General features: G+C 33.3%; 1 protein-coding gene across 1 annotated transcript in view; it reads right to left on the bottom strand.

Annotated features, from left to right (window-relative positions):
* Positions 1-17,449, bottom strand: part of LOC108762426 (protein CEPU-1) — a 183,393-nt gene that overhangs the window by 116,804 nt on the left and 49,140 nt on the right. Inside the window, exon 2 of the mRNA XM_018509421.1 lies at positions 10,976-11,085. Coding sequence (XP_018364923.1) covers positions 10,976-11,085 — 110 coding nt within the window. The remainder of the gene's footprint in view (positions 1-10,975; positions 11,086-17,449) is intronic.

Raw genomic sequence — 17,449 nt, 5'->3', positions numbered from 1 at the left:
TGAAATTATCGTTCCCCATAATTTCTTTTTGTGACGTGTTCTTTCTATTATGTTAACAGACTTGTAATAGTCTCAAACAACGCTGCGCGATATGGAATGAATCGAATGAATCTTTATGAAAGTATAATGCGTTCAAAGAAGAAATTAGTTTAACCCTGCGTTCAATGTGAAATTTTCACCCTTCGTTTGCAACCTGAGTCTTCAAATTTTAGTGCAGATTTTTGTATTGTTTCAGACTACATAAAAATATGTTTGAAAGCTTTAACAAGTTTTTACTATCATTTTACTATCACAAGTTGGATCGTATTTCACTTATTTTTTACAAATTTAAATTTATCAATTCGAATTTACAATTAAAAAAATCGACTAAATTTTTAAAATCCAACATTACCGATGGGGAATTAAATCAAATAAAGTACTATAAACTGAGTGTTAATTTTTATGAAATTTATATTTTTCAAGTTTTATTTTATTACTTGTGTTATCATCATTAGTAATAATCTCTCCATTACGTGTACTGTTGCAAGTAATATCGACTTTTTAAATTATAGTAGTCTTGAATAAAAAATACGCGGTAAGTAACATCGACAAATAGTCTTTGACGTGATGCATATTGGATAAAGTACAGAATGCTTCGGGATAGGATCATCATAGAATATTACATATCGCAACCGTATATATTGGACAGAAAGAGGCGTGGTGTTAAATTGAAGAATCTTTCAAAATATCTCAACGTCATTTTTCGACTCTTGGCGGATAGAAAATATTTTATCGAACAAGTGGAATGGCCAGGGCGGACCGGGGAAGAATAGTACGACGAGGTTCGGATGATCGGGGCGGTCCGGAACGGCGACGAGAGAGTCGAAACGTGGGGATAAAAGGTCAGGAGATTAACGCATCGATTAGTTCGAGCACAACGAAACACTCTTCGGCACTTTGGCTCCCCCCCCCCCCCCCCCAGATATCCCCCAAAAGAGCCCAGATGAGGCCTCATTGAATCTCACGGGATAATGCAGAAAAATTCTCGACAGAAATTCTTTTTTACAGATGTAATATTAATTTTCCATTATTTGTACATCTTCGGTACGTGTCAATTTCGTATTATTAATAGCTCGGCTGGAGATGAATTAGAAAGGAGCACTCTGGCACCGTAAATATCTCATTAGTTTCCGCTTTTACATGAACGGAAGGATTAATTTAAAAAAAACGAGGCCGCTACTAGAAGATTTATGCTGTTGGAAAGGAGCCGGCCGGGAATAAGCTATAAAGATAAAGATGCATGAGTTTTCGTATAAAAAATTAACTCGACGCGTATTTCTTTTATAAATATAATTCGTATTAAGAATATATTGAAAAGTACAGAATACGGCATTCTTTCTTTTTTATTTTTGAAAATATTAAAAAATGAGAGAAATTTTATAGTTTTAAATTAACTGTACGAGTAAACATCTAAATAAAAAATGTAGATTGATATTTATTTAGATAGATATTTATGTGATAAATCTGCATTTGTCGCTTATTTACATTTAATAATCAACTTTTTAATATTAACGAATCGCTAAAGTGAATTATTTAGGTTCTCAATCCTACACTTGAGATCTTAAAAACCATTTTAAAATTGGAACGTGTTAAAGAATTATTACTACAATTTGTATCGCGTACAAACAAGTACAATACTTTATCGACAGACCTCATTCTCAATATAGAGATGCAAAGAAAAACTACACAGATAACAACTAGGTTAATAATTTTATTTATGTATTATGAACAAGCATATTTATATGTATAGTATTCTTAACAATCATCAATTGAAACCTTTCATGACAATAAGTTGTATTTCGATTTGTATCAATTGAAACAAAATATATTAATTGGACATCCTTTATATTTGATTTAATGTGAATACAATAAGCCTTCAAATTTTGCAATCACCTTCTCTTGATCTACACATGCAATTATGATGTTAAAACTTAAATATGATAAATATAAACTGCGAAATGAAAAACGAACGAAAACGCCGTGTGTAGAGTATTGTGTTTTGCAAAAATACAAATGCGTCTTTTAAAAAACGGTTGAGAGCAATAATAGACAGCGTTACATTCGCTAAATGAAAAACACAGACGGAACGAATACGTAAACTAGTACCGGTACCACGGAAGCCAGCAATTTACGTGTTAAAGCGGAAATAAGAGAGAAGAAACGCTGCAGAAGAGCGGAGGTTTCGTCTCACAGATGCAAATACTTAATTTTTCTCTTTACGCCAACTACGACTACATTTCCTTTGCGTTTTTGATCCTGGTTGAATTGCATTTGCAGTTTCCGCAGTAATACTAACTTTTTATCCGCCATTTAGACATTTTTCTCCTCTAAATGTAAATACGCGAATACACCAACCGGGAATGCTTTCGCGAGCAGACACGAACCATTGTGTTATTTTATGAACTCAAGTAATGAAAGCATTCTCTAATGACAGTGAAAATTTGTGTCATCTCTCAAGATAAAGATTTAATCCGTAAGGAACAAGGCTTTTGATTAACGTAAAAAACATTAGATTTTTAACGCTGCCTATTTTTTGCTTTTACCTTTTATTTTTTTTATTGTGGCATTTATTTTTCAATTTCTTTCATCATCAATACAGCTATGTGACATTTAAATTATAACAATAACTTGTCAATAATCCAATAATACTGTCATCAATATAGTTTTGTCAATAGTTTTATTCTGAGACAATTGGCTATTCCATTTTAGGACGTGTCAATCATATCTGGATTATACGTTTTATATATCTAGAAAAAGACTGATTCTGCCGAATAAAATTCATAATTCTCAATTATTATGATAAACTATCGACAAACGATTTATTTAAATCTTCCTGTTATAAATTTATTTTTATTATTAGCAAAGAAACATTCTTATTTACCAGAAAATAAATGAAATAATTGGAGCGACTGAGAAGCGTTAATTTCTCTGGTATTTGTGGTCAAACTAATTTCGCGGGTAATGAATGAAGACACAAGGATCTTTTTTTCCGTTTTTCTTGTGACGTTTCCTTTGCGTGGGCGCTCATCGAAACTACATAATCCTAGCTCTACTTACCCCCGCGGCAATAGTGTTGGCTTTGGTTTGAGGTTTGGTCGCGCCAAGCCGCGTGTTTGCGGTTTTGCTGTCGGCGCTCCGAAGTAGACTCCGTGCACACTGTATATCCACATATATCCACAAACCCTGCCGTGTGTCCTGACGACAGCTCTCGAGTACTGTGCAAGAGAGTGAACGGAGGGCGATCGATATAACGATAGATGTTCTGCGAGCAGACAGCTCGAGCTTATCGACGAATCGCGTGCCGCACCGCTCCCGTGTGATTTGTGGGGATAAAAACGCGCGGGATCGGTCGGTGTCAGATTTTTCGACGAGGAGAAAAAAGCCCACAGCGAGCGGGGTCAGCGGAGTCGATAGCCAAGCGCGGTAAAATCGATGATTATTTTGCAAAAAAAAAAATAGCCTTCCCGTATGGGACACTGGAGCTTTTAAAGGTAGCGAAAGCTCGCATTTCGGCCGACGCAATTCTTCCGACTGCCAGTCTCTATATTTGAACAAAACAATAACAAGGAAATGAAAATATAAAATATAAATAGAGCATATATGTGTGCCAGTAAAAACAGCTGAATGAAAAATATAATGACAAATAATAAACGAGTAAAGTTTCGATTTACAAGAATATTTATTCAGTTGTGATAATTAAATAAATGAGCGGTATTTAAAGTAGGATAAAATCAGATATTTAATAATTATTTAATAAATTAAATAAATAAGCGATATCGGTTTAGAAACGGTATTTGAAGAGAAGAATATCAAATGAAAAATAACGCTACAGAAAAGGTGCAGATAGACGGTACATCGATAGTTCCGACACGCTTAATTCCATTATCCTCGTTATCCCCAAAAGCGCGGTCAAGCATAACACAATCTAACATCTTAATAATACAACCCGGTACGAACCACCTTCCAGTTCATTACCCATTCCTGTCTAAGGGTGAAAGCGAATCGAGGATAACGAACCTCTTGGAACTTGTCGATGGTGGCGGGTTGCACGCCAAGGATCAATTGAAGAATCCTTCGGGCTAATTAATTGGAGAATAATCTGAGGGGAGCTTAATATAGACATACTCGTCTATAACATGATGATGAGACTCTTGACGAAAGAAAGCGACATGAAGTCAAAAGAAAAAAATGCGAGAATAAGAAAACCAAAACGTTGTACGAATGCTTTATAAAGTGAAAGCTAAATAGACGAGGAATTGGAAAGAATGCGGGCGTTAGGAGTCAGGCGCAGAAGACGTCGCGCACACTGAGAGAAATCTTTTGTACCAATAACCAAAGTTTTGTTACTGACACAAAAACTATTTGTTGATATATGATCAATCAAACCGTTGGTTACCACGATAATATTAATTTGTTGAATTTATTAACTAAACTGATCATTTAATGGTACAAAACTTTTGTGTGTGTGTGTGATGTTTATAGATCTTTTGTAATTAGAGATAGAACATTTTGTTACCGGAACAAAATGAATAATATATAAGTATCTCTCACTTTCTACAGAGTGATTACGTTTGACGTTTATGAATTTCCTTAGCTTAACAAAAATATATATAGATTTAAAGCAATTGAGATTACTAATCGCTCTGAAAAAATAGTTACCATGATTGATTGTGGCGAGAACCGAGAAGTCCACGAGATTAGTCTCTAATCGTCTCGATTTTATTGAGGTAGACGTTGAATTTCTCTTACGAGAAGACACGCCATCTCTGATAGCTCCGCGAAACACTCCTTGCTCTACCATAGTGGATTATTTTGTTGAAATTACTAAAAGAATACTCATTTTGTAATGGTAACCAAATTTTACATTGGTATTTACAAAACGTGAGTAATCGAATAAATTTGTACTGTTAAATAAAAAAATTTTGTTCGTCTTACAAAAAAATATTGTATTTTGTAATTTTAACAAAGTAATCCAATGATAATCGGCTATTTGTGAATAATTCTCTTTTTTTGTTATCAATACTATATCTTCTCTCAGTGCAAATAATACACTTATGAAGCGCTTGAAACTTCTTTATTTAACAAATGCGTTTACATGTTTCAGTTCATTTTTTAGCCTTCCTCAGAGCAAACACAAACTTACATATATAAAGTAAAAGTTATCCCGTCATGGTGAGCTCCCCTACATCGAGAATTTAAATGTCAGAATTAAACGAAATAAAAGAAAAGGAAAATGAAAAAGAAGTCGGTGTCGTTCGTACACAGTTATAAGTCCTTCTGACGAGAATTTTTATCACTTTACAATTTTCATTAATACTAGCTAATAACTAAAAAGTGACTCACTGTGTCTGATACCGACTGGCCAACATATCAGGAACCGGTTCTTGAATTATTCATGATAATGTTTGCGATACGGTACTTTGTAATCGTGGTGAGCGTCCCTATTTTCGGGATAATTAATTATATTATTAAAGTTTTTTGATAAAAATTAGTTTCTATATTCTTTAATTCGATATTTTTAATATTTCCCTTCTTTTTCATTTTCCTTTTCTTTCTTTTCGTTTAATTCTGGCATTTAAATTCTCGATGTAGGGGAACTCACCATGACAGGATAACTTTTACTTTATATATGTTAGTTTGTGTTTGCTCTGAGGAAGGCTAAAAAATGAGCCGAAACATGTAAGCGCGTTTGTTAAATAAAGAAGTTTCAAGCTTCATAAGTGTATTTTATTTGCGCGACATCTTCTGCGCCTAACTCCTAACGCCCGCATTCTTTCCAATTCTTTGATTTACAAGGAGTCTTGATTAGTTTCATTTGTTATACGAATCTAAATAGACAATATTAAGAGTGTATATCGGTAAAATAAATACTCGTTCCAATTCAAATTTTATCGAAGTAACATGAGTCGAAGTTTTTCGCAACATTTTTAGGAAAGATCAATTTAAAAAATGCTATATTTTTATTGTCTCGTTCTACATTCGGTTAATGGTATCATGTTTCTTATTTTATATGGATAATATTTGATTGAAATAAAATCTATAAACTTGCTATATATTTTTAATATGCATACGTAAAAAAACATGGATATCTAGATTTTCAAAAGGAGAAGGGGGAAGGGAGGAGCAAAAAAGTATCTTTACACAAAACTTACTGTCTAAATTTCTTGGAGTGAAATCTCACTTCAAAAGAGTGAAAATATTGTCACTATTGAAAAAGAATGGAAATATTTGCACTCTTGAATAAGAGTGGCAGATTTCACTCTTTTTTGAAGTGGGATTTATTCAAAAGGAAAGAAATGTCACTGCTTTTTTTGAAGTGAATTTTATTCCAAAAGTGTGAAATTTCACTCTATAACAAAAACAATGAAAATCTGTTACTCTTATTCAAGAGTGCAAATATTTGCACTCTTTTCAATAGTGCGGCAATATTTTAATTCTTTTGAAGTGAGATTTCATTTCAATAAATTTAGAGAGTACACTATTAAACCTATAGTGTCAAATTTAATTTAATTTAAGTCGCTTTTACTAAATATATATCGTTATTTTATACTAAAACGATAGTTAAATTTGACGTCATATAGTGTCAAATTGACTGTATAGTCAAATATAACCATATTTTAATAAAATAACGATATAATTCCAATAATTCCATATAATTTTGGAATAGAAGCAGTGGCGACTTACATTAAGTTCAATTTGACACACTATAGATTTAATAATATTAAATAGTGAAATACTTATATTAAAGTCAATTTTCGAAGATCTTCAACGAATAACACGCGAACCGTGCACTGGCGTAAATAAATATTTTGTCATAAAAATGATTTTCGCGTAATTTAATTGTTCCTCTTTGCCAAAATTTAGGAGTTAATACAAACGGTTTTCCCGGTTTTCCGTGCATACGCCCATGCATAAAGATATGTTTGGCATGTATATGTAACTTTCGTCTACAGCGAATTTCCGACGATCCAGAGGACGAAAAAAATGGCCTGTATTCCTGTTAGGAATCGAAATACGTTTTCCTATCAGGCATCTCTTCCTCATACGATTTCCGTAGAAATACCGATCGGCAAAGCCAATATCCTTACGTTTCACCAGGAGACTCAGGAGCCGCGACCGGCATTGCAGAATAGTATCGGTAAATCGAGGAATTCTCCGTTTAAGAGATACGAGCTATACGTCGGGCAAGCGACCAAAGAACAATAACACCGAGGAGAATTTTTACTTCCGGCCGGATGCATGCCACCGGCTACGGTGCTGGTGAATTTACATTTTCGTTGGCTGTGCATCGAATCATGCGTTCCTTCCTTTTTTTTCTTCTTCTTTTTCCTTTTTCGCGGCATTCGCGAACAACGCGCGCACGCGGTTCCGGTGATTTGCTTGTATTGAAGCGTAAAAACCGACAGTCGTATACGCGCATGACCAATACACGCGCGACTGGTCGACGAAATTCCAAATAAACCGTCGTTGGAATCCTGATGAGATACGTGTGGGAAAAACAGATATTCTGTACAGTTATATTATTAAGATACGCAGGCCGTGTTTCATTCATATGGATGATAACAAGCAATGTAAGCTTTTTGCCCGATTGCTTGCGATACGGAAATGTAGAATACGAGTTAAATCAGTATTATGTTTTCATGGAAACTGACAATTGATACAACAGCGGAATACAAACTGTGACTTGTGAATAAATTGTAAATAAAACTGTTTTAAATATACATGTAATTAGACATCGAGATCGCTGAAACGATCCCAATGATATTATTAATTTATGAAACTATCTTTTATAAAACATACTGAAATAAGATTCGTAATTACATGAAATATATACATCTCAATGTAATAGTCTCTATCAAACCGTAATTTTTTTTCAGAAGCGTTGGAAATTAATAATAACAGCTGTTAAATTAAATTTTTATATAACGTTACGGGCCAGCTTTTTCTGATGTACAGTAATGAATACTTTAAGGAACAAAAGAAAATTTCTCGGTGAAATATCATATTGTATATCGATGCGTAGTAAAAAAAAGTTGGAATTTTAATATCTTGACTAAACGGTTATTTTTCTTGGCCGGTATGTCTTGAGTCGTGAGAATGAACGATTGATCTTTACGACGCCGACGAGTAAAAGGAAAGTATGAAAATCTCATTGTAGCATCGATGAGGATTAAATATCGTGAATTTTTCTTCGATAATACGCAGGGGCTCACCTCGACGAGCGATCCAGAAGACCAGAAAAATGTAGAAATACGTTAAACGCGATAAAATTTTTTCGCGCGTAAATGTACCCGTTAACGACGTCAAGCGCAACTTCAGAGAGATTGCGAAATAATTCGGATTCCCTAGCAATGAATGCAAAATTATATCAAACGAAGTTCAAAGCGATATAAAATATCCCGCCTTGTTCCGTTCCGGTGTCCGGAGATAAAAAAAAGATCTTTGTAATTTATACGCTCATTTCAATTTAGATTGAAATTAGGACTTTTATTTTGTTTCTCGAAAAATTTGCGAAATTAATGTAAAATTAAATTCCTCTCTCTTGTATACTATATATTGTAACTATCCCTCTTACATTTATTGTAGCATCTACGATCGATTGCTCTTCCGATTTACGTTACACGTAAAATTATGGTGTGTGCCGTTACAATAAATCTGGAAATCACAAGAAATGCGATCATTAACAATAACTGATCGATGTAACTTTCCATAACAATTACTTTTTGTTCGATACACGTATGAACCTGCATACGACATAAACAGTAGATGGAACGATCATAGGATAATATAACGTTGATCTCGGTGAACAGACACAAGGGTTGGTTTAAGTGCGTGTTTAGCGATTGCGATCCCCGATGGCCTTTTCCATGGGACACTAAAGGGCACTAAGGGGCAGTATAAGGCTCGTAAGGAGGAGTGGTAGTAGTGAGAGGTAAACCGTTGCACGTACTCAGACCACAATATAAAATCACTCCGTACAAGCGCCCGACAAAGTATTGTCCGGTTCGATTTTCGACATGTTTCAATACGGAAATCTTTACACAAGTTATAGAATACTGAATCTTAAAAAATATTTTTACAATACATACAATTAATAATACATATGTTGTAACAAAAGTAATTTCTCTACTCAGAATATAAACTTTAATAAATTATATTATTATTAAAATTGATAAATTGAAAAAAATTTTAGCGTTTTAGCGCGCGCGTTTTAGATATTATTATATTAGAATTGAGTAAAAAATTTGAGTTTTAACTTGCAAAATAATAGAAAAATATTTATCAAAGAATTCAGTCGAAGTTAACATGGGACATATTTTGATTTGAATAATAGTTTTAATTTTGTAAAATGAAGAGAGTGAGAGAGAAAAAGTTGTGTGTCTTATTTTTAACTAAATTCGAGAAAATAAAATTAAAATATACTGCATTAATAATTACACTAAATTTATCACGAGAGAGATGAGATAAATAATTTTAAAATAACATGAATAAAAAGAAAACGAGATGCATTTTAAACACACCGAAAGAACGCCTTGCTGGTACGATCGAATTCTTCAATTTGAAACTTGGGAAACGAGATGACGACTATTCGAGTGGTGCGACATATAGTGTGAGACGAGCTGGCGCGGATCCAGAAAGTGCCAATTCAATCTTACTTCCCTTTCCGGATGTAAAATTCCAGGTAGCCGCGTCGAACTTCCGACTTCCGTTGCTCGTTCTGGCTACTGTAGCGTCGCAAGTGTATGTTTCTAGTTCATTCGCGAATATCAACGATATTTTAATAACTTGATTGCCAAATTTATATACTTTGGCGTTCTTCTTCATTTTCTTATACATCTTTTAGATTACCTTAAAATCTTTAAAAAATGTAAAAACCGTTGTAAATGAGATAAGAAGATTTATTTTTTCATGATATGATGATAAAAGATGAAATATATCCATGTTAAAAATAGCACTATCGCATTTATTAATAATGCAGTTTTAATTAATCGTGATGAAGAATATAGCTGATATCAAATAATTTAATCAGATATTTTGGCTAAAAGTGACTAATATTATCATATCCGTTAACGATGATGTAATTTTAATTAATCGTAATGGGGGAAAAATAGCGAGGAAAAATAACATCAAGTAAATTATCAAATTACTTGAAATTTTGATTTCCAGAAATGTAAATTTTTAATATTTTTTTTTTTTATTATTCACAACTGGTTTCATTCAAATTATTAGTTTAATAATTAATAATGATTATCAATTCAATCTATTCGTTGTTTTAAATACGAAAATACATCAAATGTAATACTCAGTATATACATTCATGGTGCCATTAATTTATTCCGCGTACGATAGCAGCTGAGTGAGATGAGTGCGCCAGATGAGAAAATTATTCAAGATCCTCGAAGATATGTATTCCTCTTCGCCCTCGATTTTTCTCTAGCATCCCGCGCTTCGAATTTAATGAGGTCCTTTATTGATGAATGACATTTATCAAAGTATCTCAGTATCATCGAGCCACGTGATCTAACGAGATATCACGTACTCATAATTCTGTGTTAACTCGGTTTTTCAACGGAGATTGAATTTAGAAAATTATGAAATGAAAAGTAAAAAGATACGCCGGTCTTTAAAATTTTAATTAAAAGTCGACTGTGAACAAAATATTGATGTTTAATATTTATCTTAAAACTGTACTGCTCGCTTGTTTTAATAAAATTGATTAAATTTTTAATCTTCGATATTAATGTAGACTGGTATACGCGTAGATTATTGATTTATTAACTCGTATTAGTTGTTTGGCAAGTGCATAATATTTTTATTGTTCCTGTTAATATTAATATAATCTACGAATATAGTTAAATTAATAAAAACAAAAATTCGTTACATATAAATGAATTATAGTATAACAAAACGTAATGTTATTTATTCTTGTACATACCTTGAATGATCCAAGATCTTTCACACTGCATGCCAGTTTGACATTCCGTCCTGCTGGTACTGTGATGTTTCCTATTTCGTCGACAAATTCGGGATCAGGGATGGTGGTAACTGTAAAAAGATAATCAACGTAAAAACATACATTAATATATACATAAAATATAATTTTCTCTAATATGTAATTGAAATCTAAAATATTACCTGCTAAAATTACGAGAAAATTTCTAAACTAACACATAATAATTAATTAAACTCTATATTCGTTTAATTACCTCACAAGTAATAAAAACAAAATTATATACGTAAATACTCAAATCATATTTCATACTCGCGGTAATGCTTTACAGCATATTGTTTGTACAGAGATAGGCCATTATACCACATAAAGTTTTAATTAAATTTTAATTTGGTTGAAACGGGACATCCGTATGTATGACGCCACAATACGACAAAATCTTGCGCTAAATTTACCTGACAAATATGAGACAGTTTCGGGATCTGTCAGACATCGTCGGGTTTTGGAAAGCAGGCAAACTCGATCGACAAAATCCGATACAAAGTTCGACGGCAGAATTTTTTGAAATCACAACGTCAGTGAGTTTCCACGAGTGCGCTAGAGAGAGTATATACTATCCGTATATTCCCGATGTTGCTTTACTTCGGGAAAGGGGATCGATCGATCTAGGGACGGTGTAAGCGTGGCTGCGTGGATGCGCTTTGAGTTATAGAAGCTCACCAGTCGGCGTGACAGCTTAGTTATTGAATACAAAATGCAATTTTTCAAGTCTCTACGTACCGCGGTATCCCGTACCAACGCCAGTCTCCAACCACCGCAACGTCTGGGAAAACGTGGCGGAGGCGAAGGTGCGTCCTTCGCGTGTGCGATGATCGAATCTACGAGAGGATTTCGAGATGCTTATATGGAGATCGAGCTCCCACCCATCTGTCCCGACGCTCGCGATCGCATTTCTCCATCCTGCGTGCTGTTACTTCATGCGTAAGGCTCACATTTGCGTAAGAGCGTCGCGTGTAGAACACGAATTCGTAACTGGTACGTCGTGAAAACGGGTTTATATACGATATCAGTGATATCAGTATATTATTTTACATTAGTCTACTAGTGTTAAATTAGACGTGCGACTTTCATCGACTTATTATTTTCGAATATGCATTGCTTTGTTTATGATTATATATTTTGTCGGAATGTTTTAAGTTTACACATTTATCTTACACAAATGTTGCATTTCTAACATCCAAGTGCTAAAAATATCTGCTAAAAGAAAGAAGCAAAATATGAATTAAAAATCTACAAGGTGCCTACGTACTTTGAGCTATTTTCACAGTAATATTACCTACTTCACATCCAATTTTACTAATAATGTTGCGTTCACTGAACTATGTACAAATGAAAGAGAAGGAATATAAAAAGAACGGGAAGAAATTATTGGGTCGGGACAAAAGTTTGTAACGCTACAAACCTCAAAATTCAAGCAGCTGTAATTTTGTTAAAAGTGAACGAAATTTAAATGAAAAAAAAAGAGTTTTAAAGTTTATACTTTAAAATATCACTGTCTTTTGAGTTTCTGTGAGTTTGATAATTTTTATAGATATATGGAAAATTAGAGCTAGATAAAATGGAAAAGTTTTTTTCTTTATGAGCCTGTCACGTGCCCACAAGACTTACGAAAATTGTCGACTTTCTAACGTGAAAGTTTAAAGCTTTTCATACAAAATCGATTTTTTTTTTTAATGTTTTTAAGATTTTTTTGTTACTGAGTTATCGCGGATTAAATAAAGGAGCATTTGAATCTTGATTCCTTATGTCTTCGCTAAAAATCATTACATATATCATAATTCAAAAAACAGATTTTTAAAGCTGAAACTTTGCTCCTTCAATAATGATATAATTGTTAAATTCTTTAAAACTTAAACATGGTACAAATGAAGCAGCTTTTGTTCCGATTCAGTACATTATATTCTGGAAATAAATTTATTAACATAAAAAATAATACAGCAAAAAAGCATCTAATAAAATATTAAATAGAAAGAAATATGAAAGAAGTGCACAGTGAGAATCAAGAAATTATATATTATACCAAAGTAAAAAGGAAAAAAAGAGAATAAATGAGTGTGTATGTGAAAGAAAATGATATAAGAAGAAGAAAAAAAAAAGGAAAAGAAGAATTTTCAAACTGCATTTAATTGTGTCCGATTAATGTATCACTTATTGGTAAGTCATTTTTTAATAATAAATTTCTTTTACAAAGGAATGCGTTTTGGATGAGGCAGATTTCAACATTTATATGTGTGCGTATGATGAGCCTTTTAAGACTGAATCGAAGTGACTCTCACTTGCCGAGTAACCAAAGTGTACGCTGCTAGAAAATTCTCTTTGGTCTGCTGCCATCAACTTTACTATCTACGGATTCTGGCGGCTGTGCGGTGACACGCGTATGTGGCTTCCAACTGTGGAGAGACCACATTCTCCGAACTCGCTGCTGAACCTTTCTACCTATGTCGTCTGCAATTGCGTTGTACGAAATGGACCGTCTAGACGAGAGATCTTTAAAATCAAAAGTCTCTTGTCAGACCGTCGCTCAGGCGTGACATCGATATTGATATACCTGAATCAGCAACTTTTAAGTAATCTGTTCAGACTTTTGCGAAGGCAGTTCAATTATAGACTTATAATACTAAAATTTTTCTAATCAATGTGCACTTCCTCTTTGCTGAAATATCAAAAATTTAAGTAGTTACAAATTGGAAAATACATAAATTTATTGGACCATTAAAATAATAATGTAGGACACTCAAACTATTTACTAGAATGCTCAAATCTTTTTGCGGCATTGCTCATTATGCTTAAGTTTCCTACGTAATTATTTTGATGATTTGATAAAATTATTTTCAAATCTGTATCTACCTTAATTTTGAAATATTTCAGCAAAATCGTTCTTTTCGTGTAATAATCATGTTCATGTTAAGTGATCACTATTATTTATTGTAAATTATCGTGATATATCCGTTTCATCGATCCTACACAGTTTGCCTATCATAACTCTAACACTATTCTACGAATAGCATAGAATTAAACTTAAACGGAGAAAGAATTGCTTTGTTATTCACATCGACTCCGCCAATAGTATTCTTTTTGCCTTGTCATCTGTCAAACTATTAATTCCGCGATAATTGAAGGCATCAATCGTCGAATGATGGCTATGTCGCGTCTCTCTAATGAGTTCAACGAACCAACCGCTTCGCGAAAAAGACTATTTTTTGCAGACTCTCACAAACGCGGCGGAACACCGTGGGGATAAGAAGCTAGGAGATCAGCACAACTTCCGCTGTATTATTTGCGGAAACTTTAACCACGACGTGTAATTGGAACGGACTCTCGCTTGCGCGCCGCGAGAGCCTAAAGCAGAAGTAACTTACAGAGCGACACAAAAGCGTGCTTATACGCGCGTTATACACACGTATACACACATACGAGCGTTGTCGGGTGGTTTTCATGTGACGCGGAGGTGATTAAAGAGCGGGAGATCTCTTCATTACGGGTCGAGTGCCCGCTCGAATTTTAATTAATATCTGCGGCAAGTCTCCAGTCACGTGTCGCACACTTCAATACTCGCACCAAGTCTAAGAAATTCAACCTGCTAGTAATCACTTTGATCTCCTAATTATGTAATCTAACATAAGAATATTCTACTACATTTCCATTTTTTCTCTCATTTTTTATCATAAAATTTATGAGGTATTTTCGTCTCCATAAAAACTTTATGTGAAATTGTAAAAAAATTATCTTACATTAAAAAATTTATTTTTCCTGCATAATATATATTCGCTCGCAAAAAATCTTTCATTATAACTTTTTTGTAAGTATATATATATATGTATATATATATATAGTATATGATAAATATAATACATAATAATTATATTAAAATATAATAATGTGAATATCAATTGAAAATTGAATGAGAAATATTTATATGATTTCTATTAACAATCAACAAGTAATAATATAGACTTTTGTATAAATTTTTACAATGAAAAATGATCTAACTTGTTACACTGAGAATAAAAAAGTTACCATTTTCATTAAGCATAAATTTTAATTAAATAACGTGCTACATATTATGTTCATGCTACTATATTAAAGAGTCATATAATTAAAAAAGTACGGTATGTAATAATGTATTTGCTGTAAAATATAATGAAGATAGGAGATAATTTTTTCCTTTAATATAGTACATTATATATAATTATGAAAATGAAACTTGTAAATTGAAGTGACAGCAAATAAAATCAGTCAATTCTCTTAAAAGATAGGATAGGTTAGTAATAGAAGTAAGGGAGATAATAGAAAAAGGAATCTTAAGGTTTTTGTATTCGCGACACTATGAGAAATTGCTAACTGGCCAACCTTGTCATTAGACATTAATCTATTATTTCTGGAAAGAGTAATGGAGTTATGCTTCCAGAACTATATAACTCTTATTTTATAACATAATCTTACGGCTAAAAGTCTAGACCGTTTTTTTAGAATAAGGAAAGAAAGGACTTCTAGAAATTTGCATAAGAAAGAATAACTCTTGACACTCGCGTGTCTGAACTTTTACAGGACGTATGAAGCAATTTAAAGTCATTAAGAAATCAAATTTTTAATACAAATCAAGATCTATGTAATATCAAATTTAAACAAGATATATTAAATCTAAATTTATCTCAAAAAAATGATTCAACTCAAAGGATTAATTTAAAGTGGAAAACTATTTTTCAATTTGACAAAAAATTATTGACTAATCAAATAATATCAAAAAGTATACATTCTTAATATACTCAAATGCTATTTATCATTTTCGTTCCACAACTCTTAGATCTTTTTTGAATTGTGATGATTTTTACGAAGTTAATTCTACCCTTAATGATTAATAGGGTAATATTTACTTAACTCATTCATGCAGTAATTCGAAAATCACGTTTTTTGAGATGTGTCATTTTTGAAGTAGGAAGCGTTGTGTTAACTTGGATCGGGGAAAATTTGATAATAGTTTCAAATCTGTTTTTTACGAACATCTCAATGCCTTTATCGTCGCTATTAGTAACAATTTTGTTGCTAAAATTTCCGATTTACACATGCAGGAAGCGGTAATCTGGATAATATCGAAAAATTCACTTGAGTACCAGTAACGTCGAATAAATTTCAAAGACCGTACTTATCTCGAGAGTGTCTCGCGGTGACTTGTATAAGAGGGCACCGTGAAAGTCTACCTTATACTCTACCGCAACAACGTGTACGACGCTTCGTGCAAAGGGTCTCGTGAAGAAGTGCTAGGAGCAACAGTTTATGTCAATTTTCCGCTTCACGTACTGCCGCGCTCTTCGCGAAAAAGCAAGCCGTTGCGACAGTAGGCAGCATACCGTTGGAAATATTGCTGTTCTACTCGCGAAAGACGATATGTAATTTATTAGTACGAGGAGATGAAATTTCGTACTAATGTACTATGCATAACTTATGCTATTTATGATAACAATTTTACCTTTTCGATTATTGTTGCCAAAAGTAACATGAAAAATATGATGGATGATATCGTTTCTTATGCTATGAGAAACCAACTACAGGATGTAATCCTTAAAATTATACTTTTCTCAATAAAATGCTGCAATATTTAATAAAAATACACGTACACATATATATATATAGAAATTAAAAATCGTGATATACTAAAAAATTTAACGAATGCAATAAAACGAATAATAGTACATGTGTATGTGTGTGGGGATGAATTTATTATCAATATAAAATGGAATATTTTCAAACTTAAATGTAATTTCAAATAAAAGCTAATTTAATGAGAAAAAAAGAAAAGCAAAAAATATTTGATTTATTATATTAATAGCTTAAATAATTGGAACTGTCATATTAAAACTAATAAATCAATTTTGAGAGACGAGTTAAACTTTAAAAGCTAAAAAATAAAAGCTTATTTTAAAAACTATCATAGACATCGTATATGGAAGAAGATAAGTGTATGAAGACGAAATCGTGAAAATTGCAGCCTCGTGCTGCGCGGAAAGTCACCGCTATGTGACATCGAGATCGGATTGTTTTCGGATACTCGGGTTTTCATTAAATCGAGATCACAATCGCCTCGATTCCAGGGTACGACGGATAAGAAACCGTCGCGGGGCTCTACGGGTCTGAACGTTCATCAGAAATGCATGGGGTTCCCGCGGCCGATTCCGCAACCAGAAAAAGGACTGTTTCCTTCTTGTGGAGGACCTCTACGTGGGGCTGTAAAGTCCGAAACGAAATCCGAGATAAGACGGTCGAGCGCACACATGTGCAACCCACACGAGGACACCTACGCATCGACCGTTCCTATACAATTTATATACATATCACCGTCCACAGGCATTCCCCTGGAACGGAGTTTATCTTGATTCTACCGGAGTATTTCCTGTCGATGCG

The sequence above is a fragment of the Trachymyrmex cornetzi genome, unplaced genomic scaffold (assembly GCF_001594075.2).
Source record: "Trachymyrmex cornetzi isolate Tcor2-1 unplaced genomic scaffold, Tcor1.1 scaffold299, whole genome shotgun sequence".
NCBI lineage: Eukaryota > Metazoa > Arthropoda > Insecta > Hymenoptera > Formicidae > Trachymyrmex > Trachymyrmex cornetzi.
This window is presented reverse-complemented; position numbering and strand designations above follow the sequence as displayed.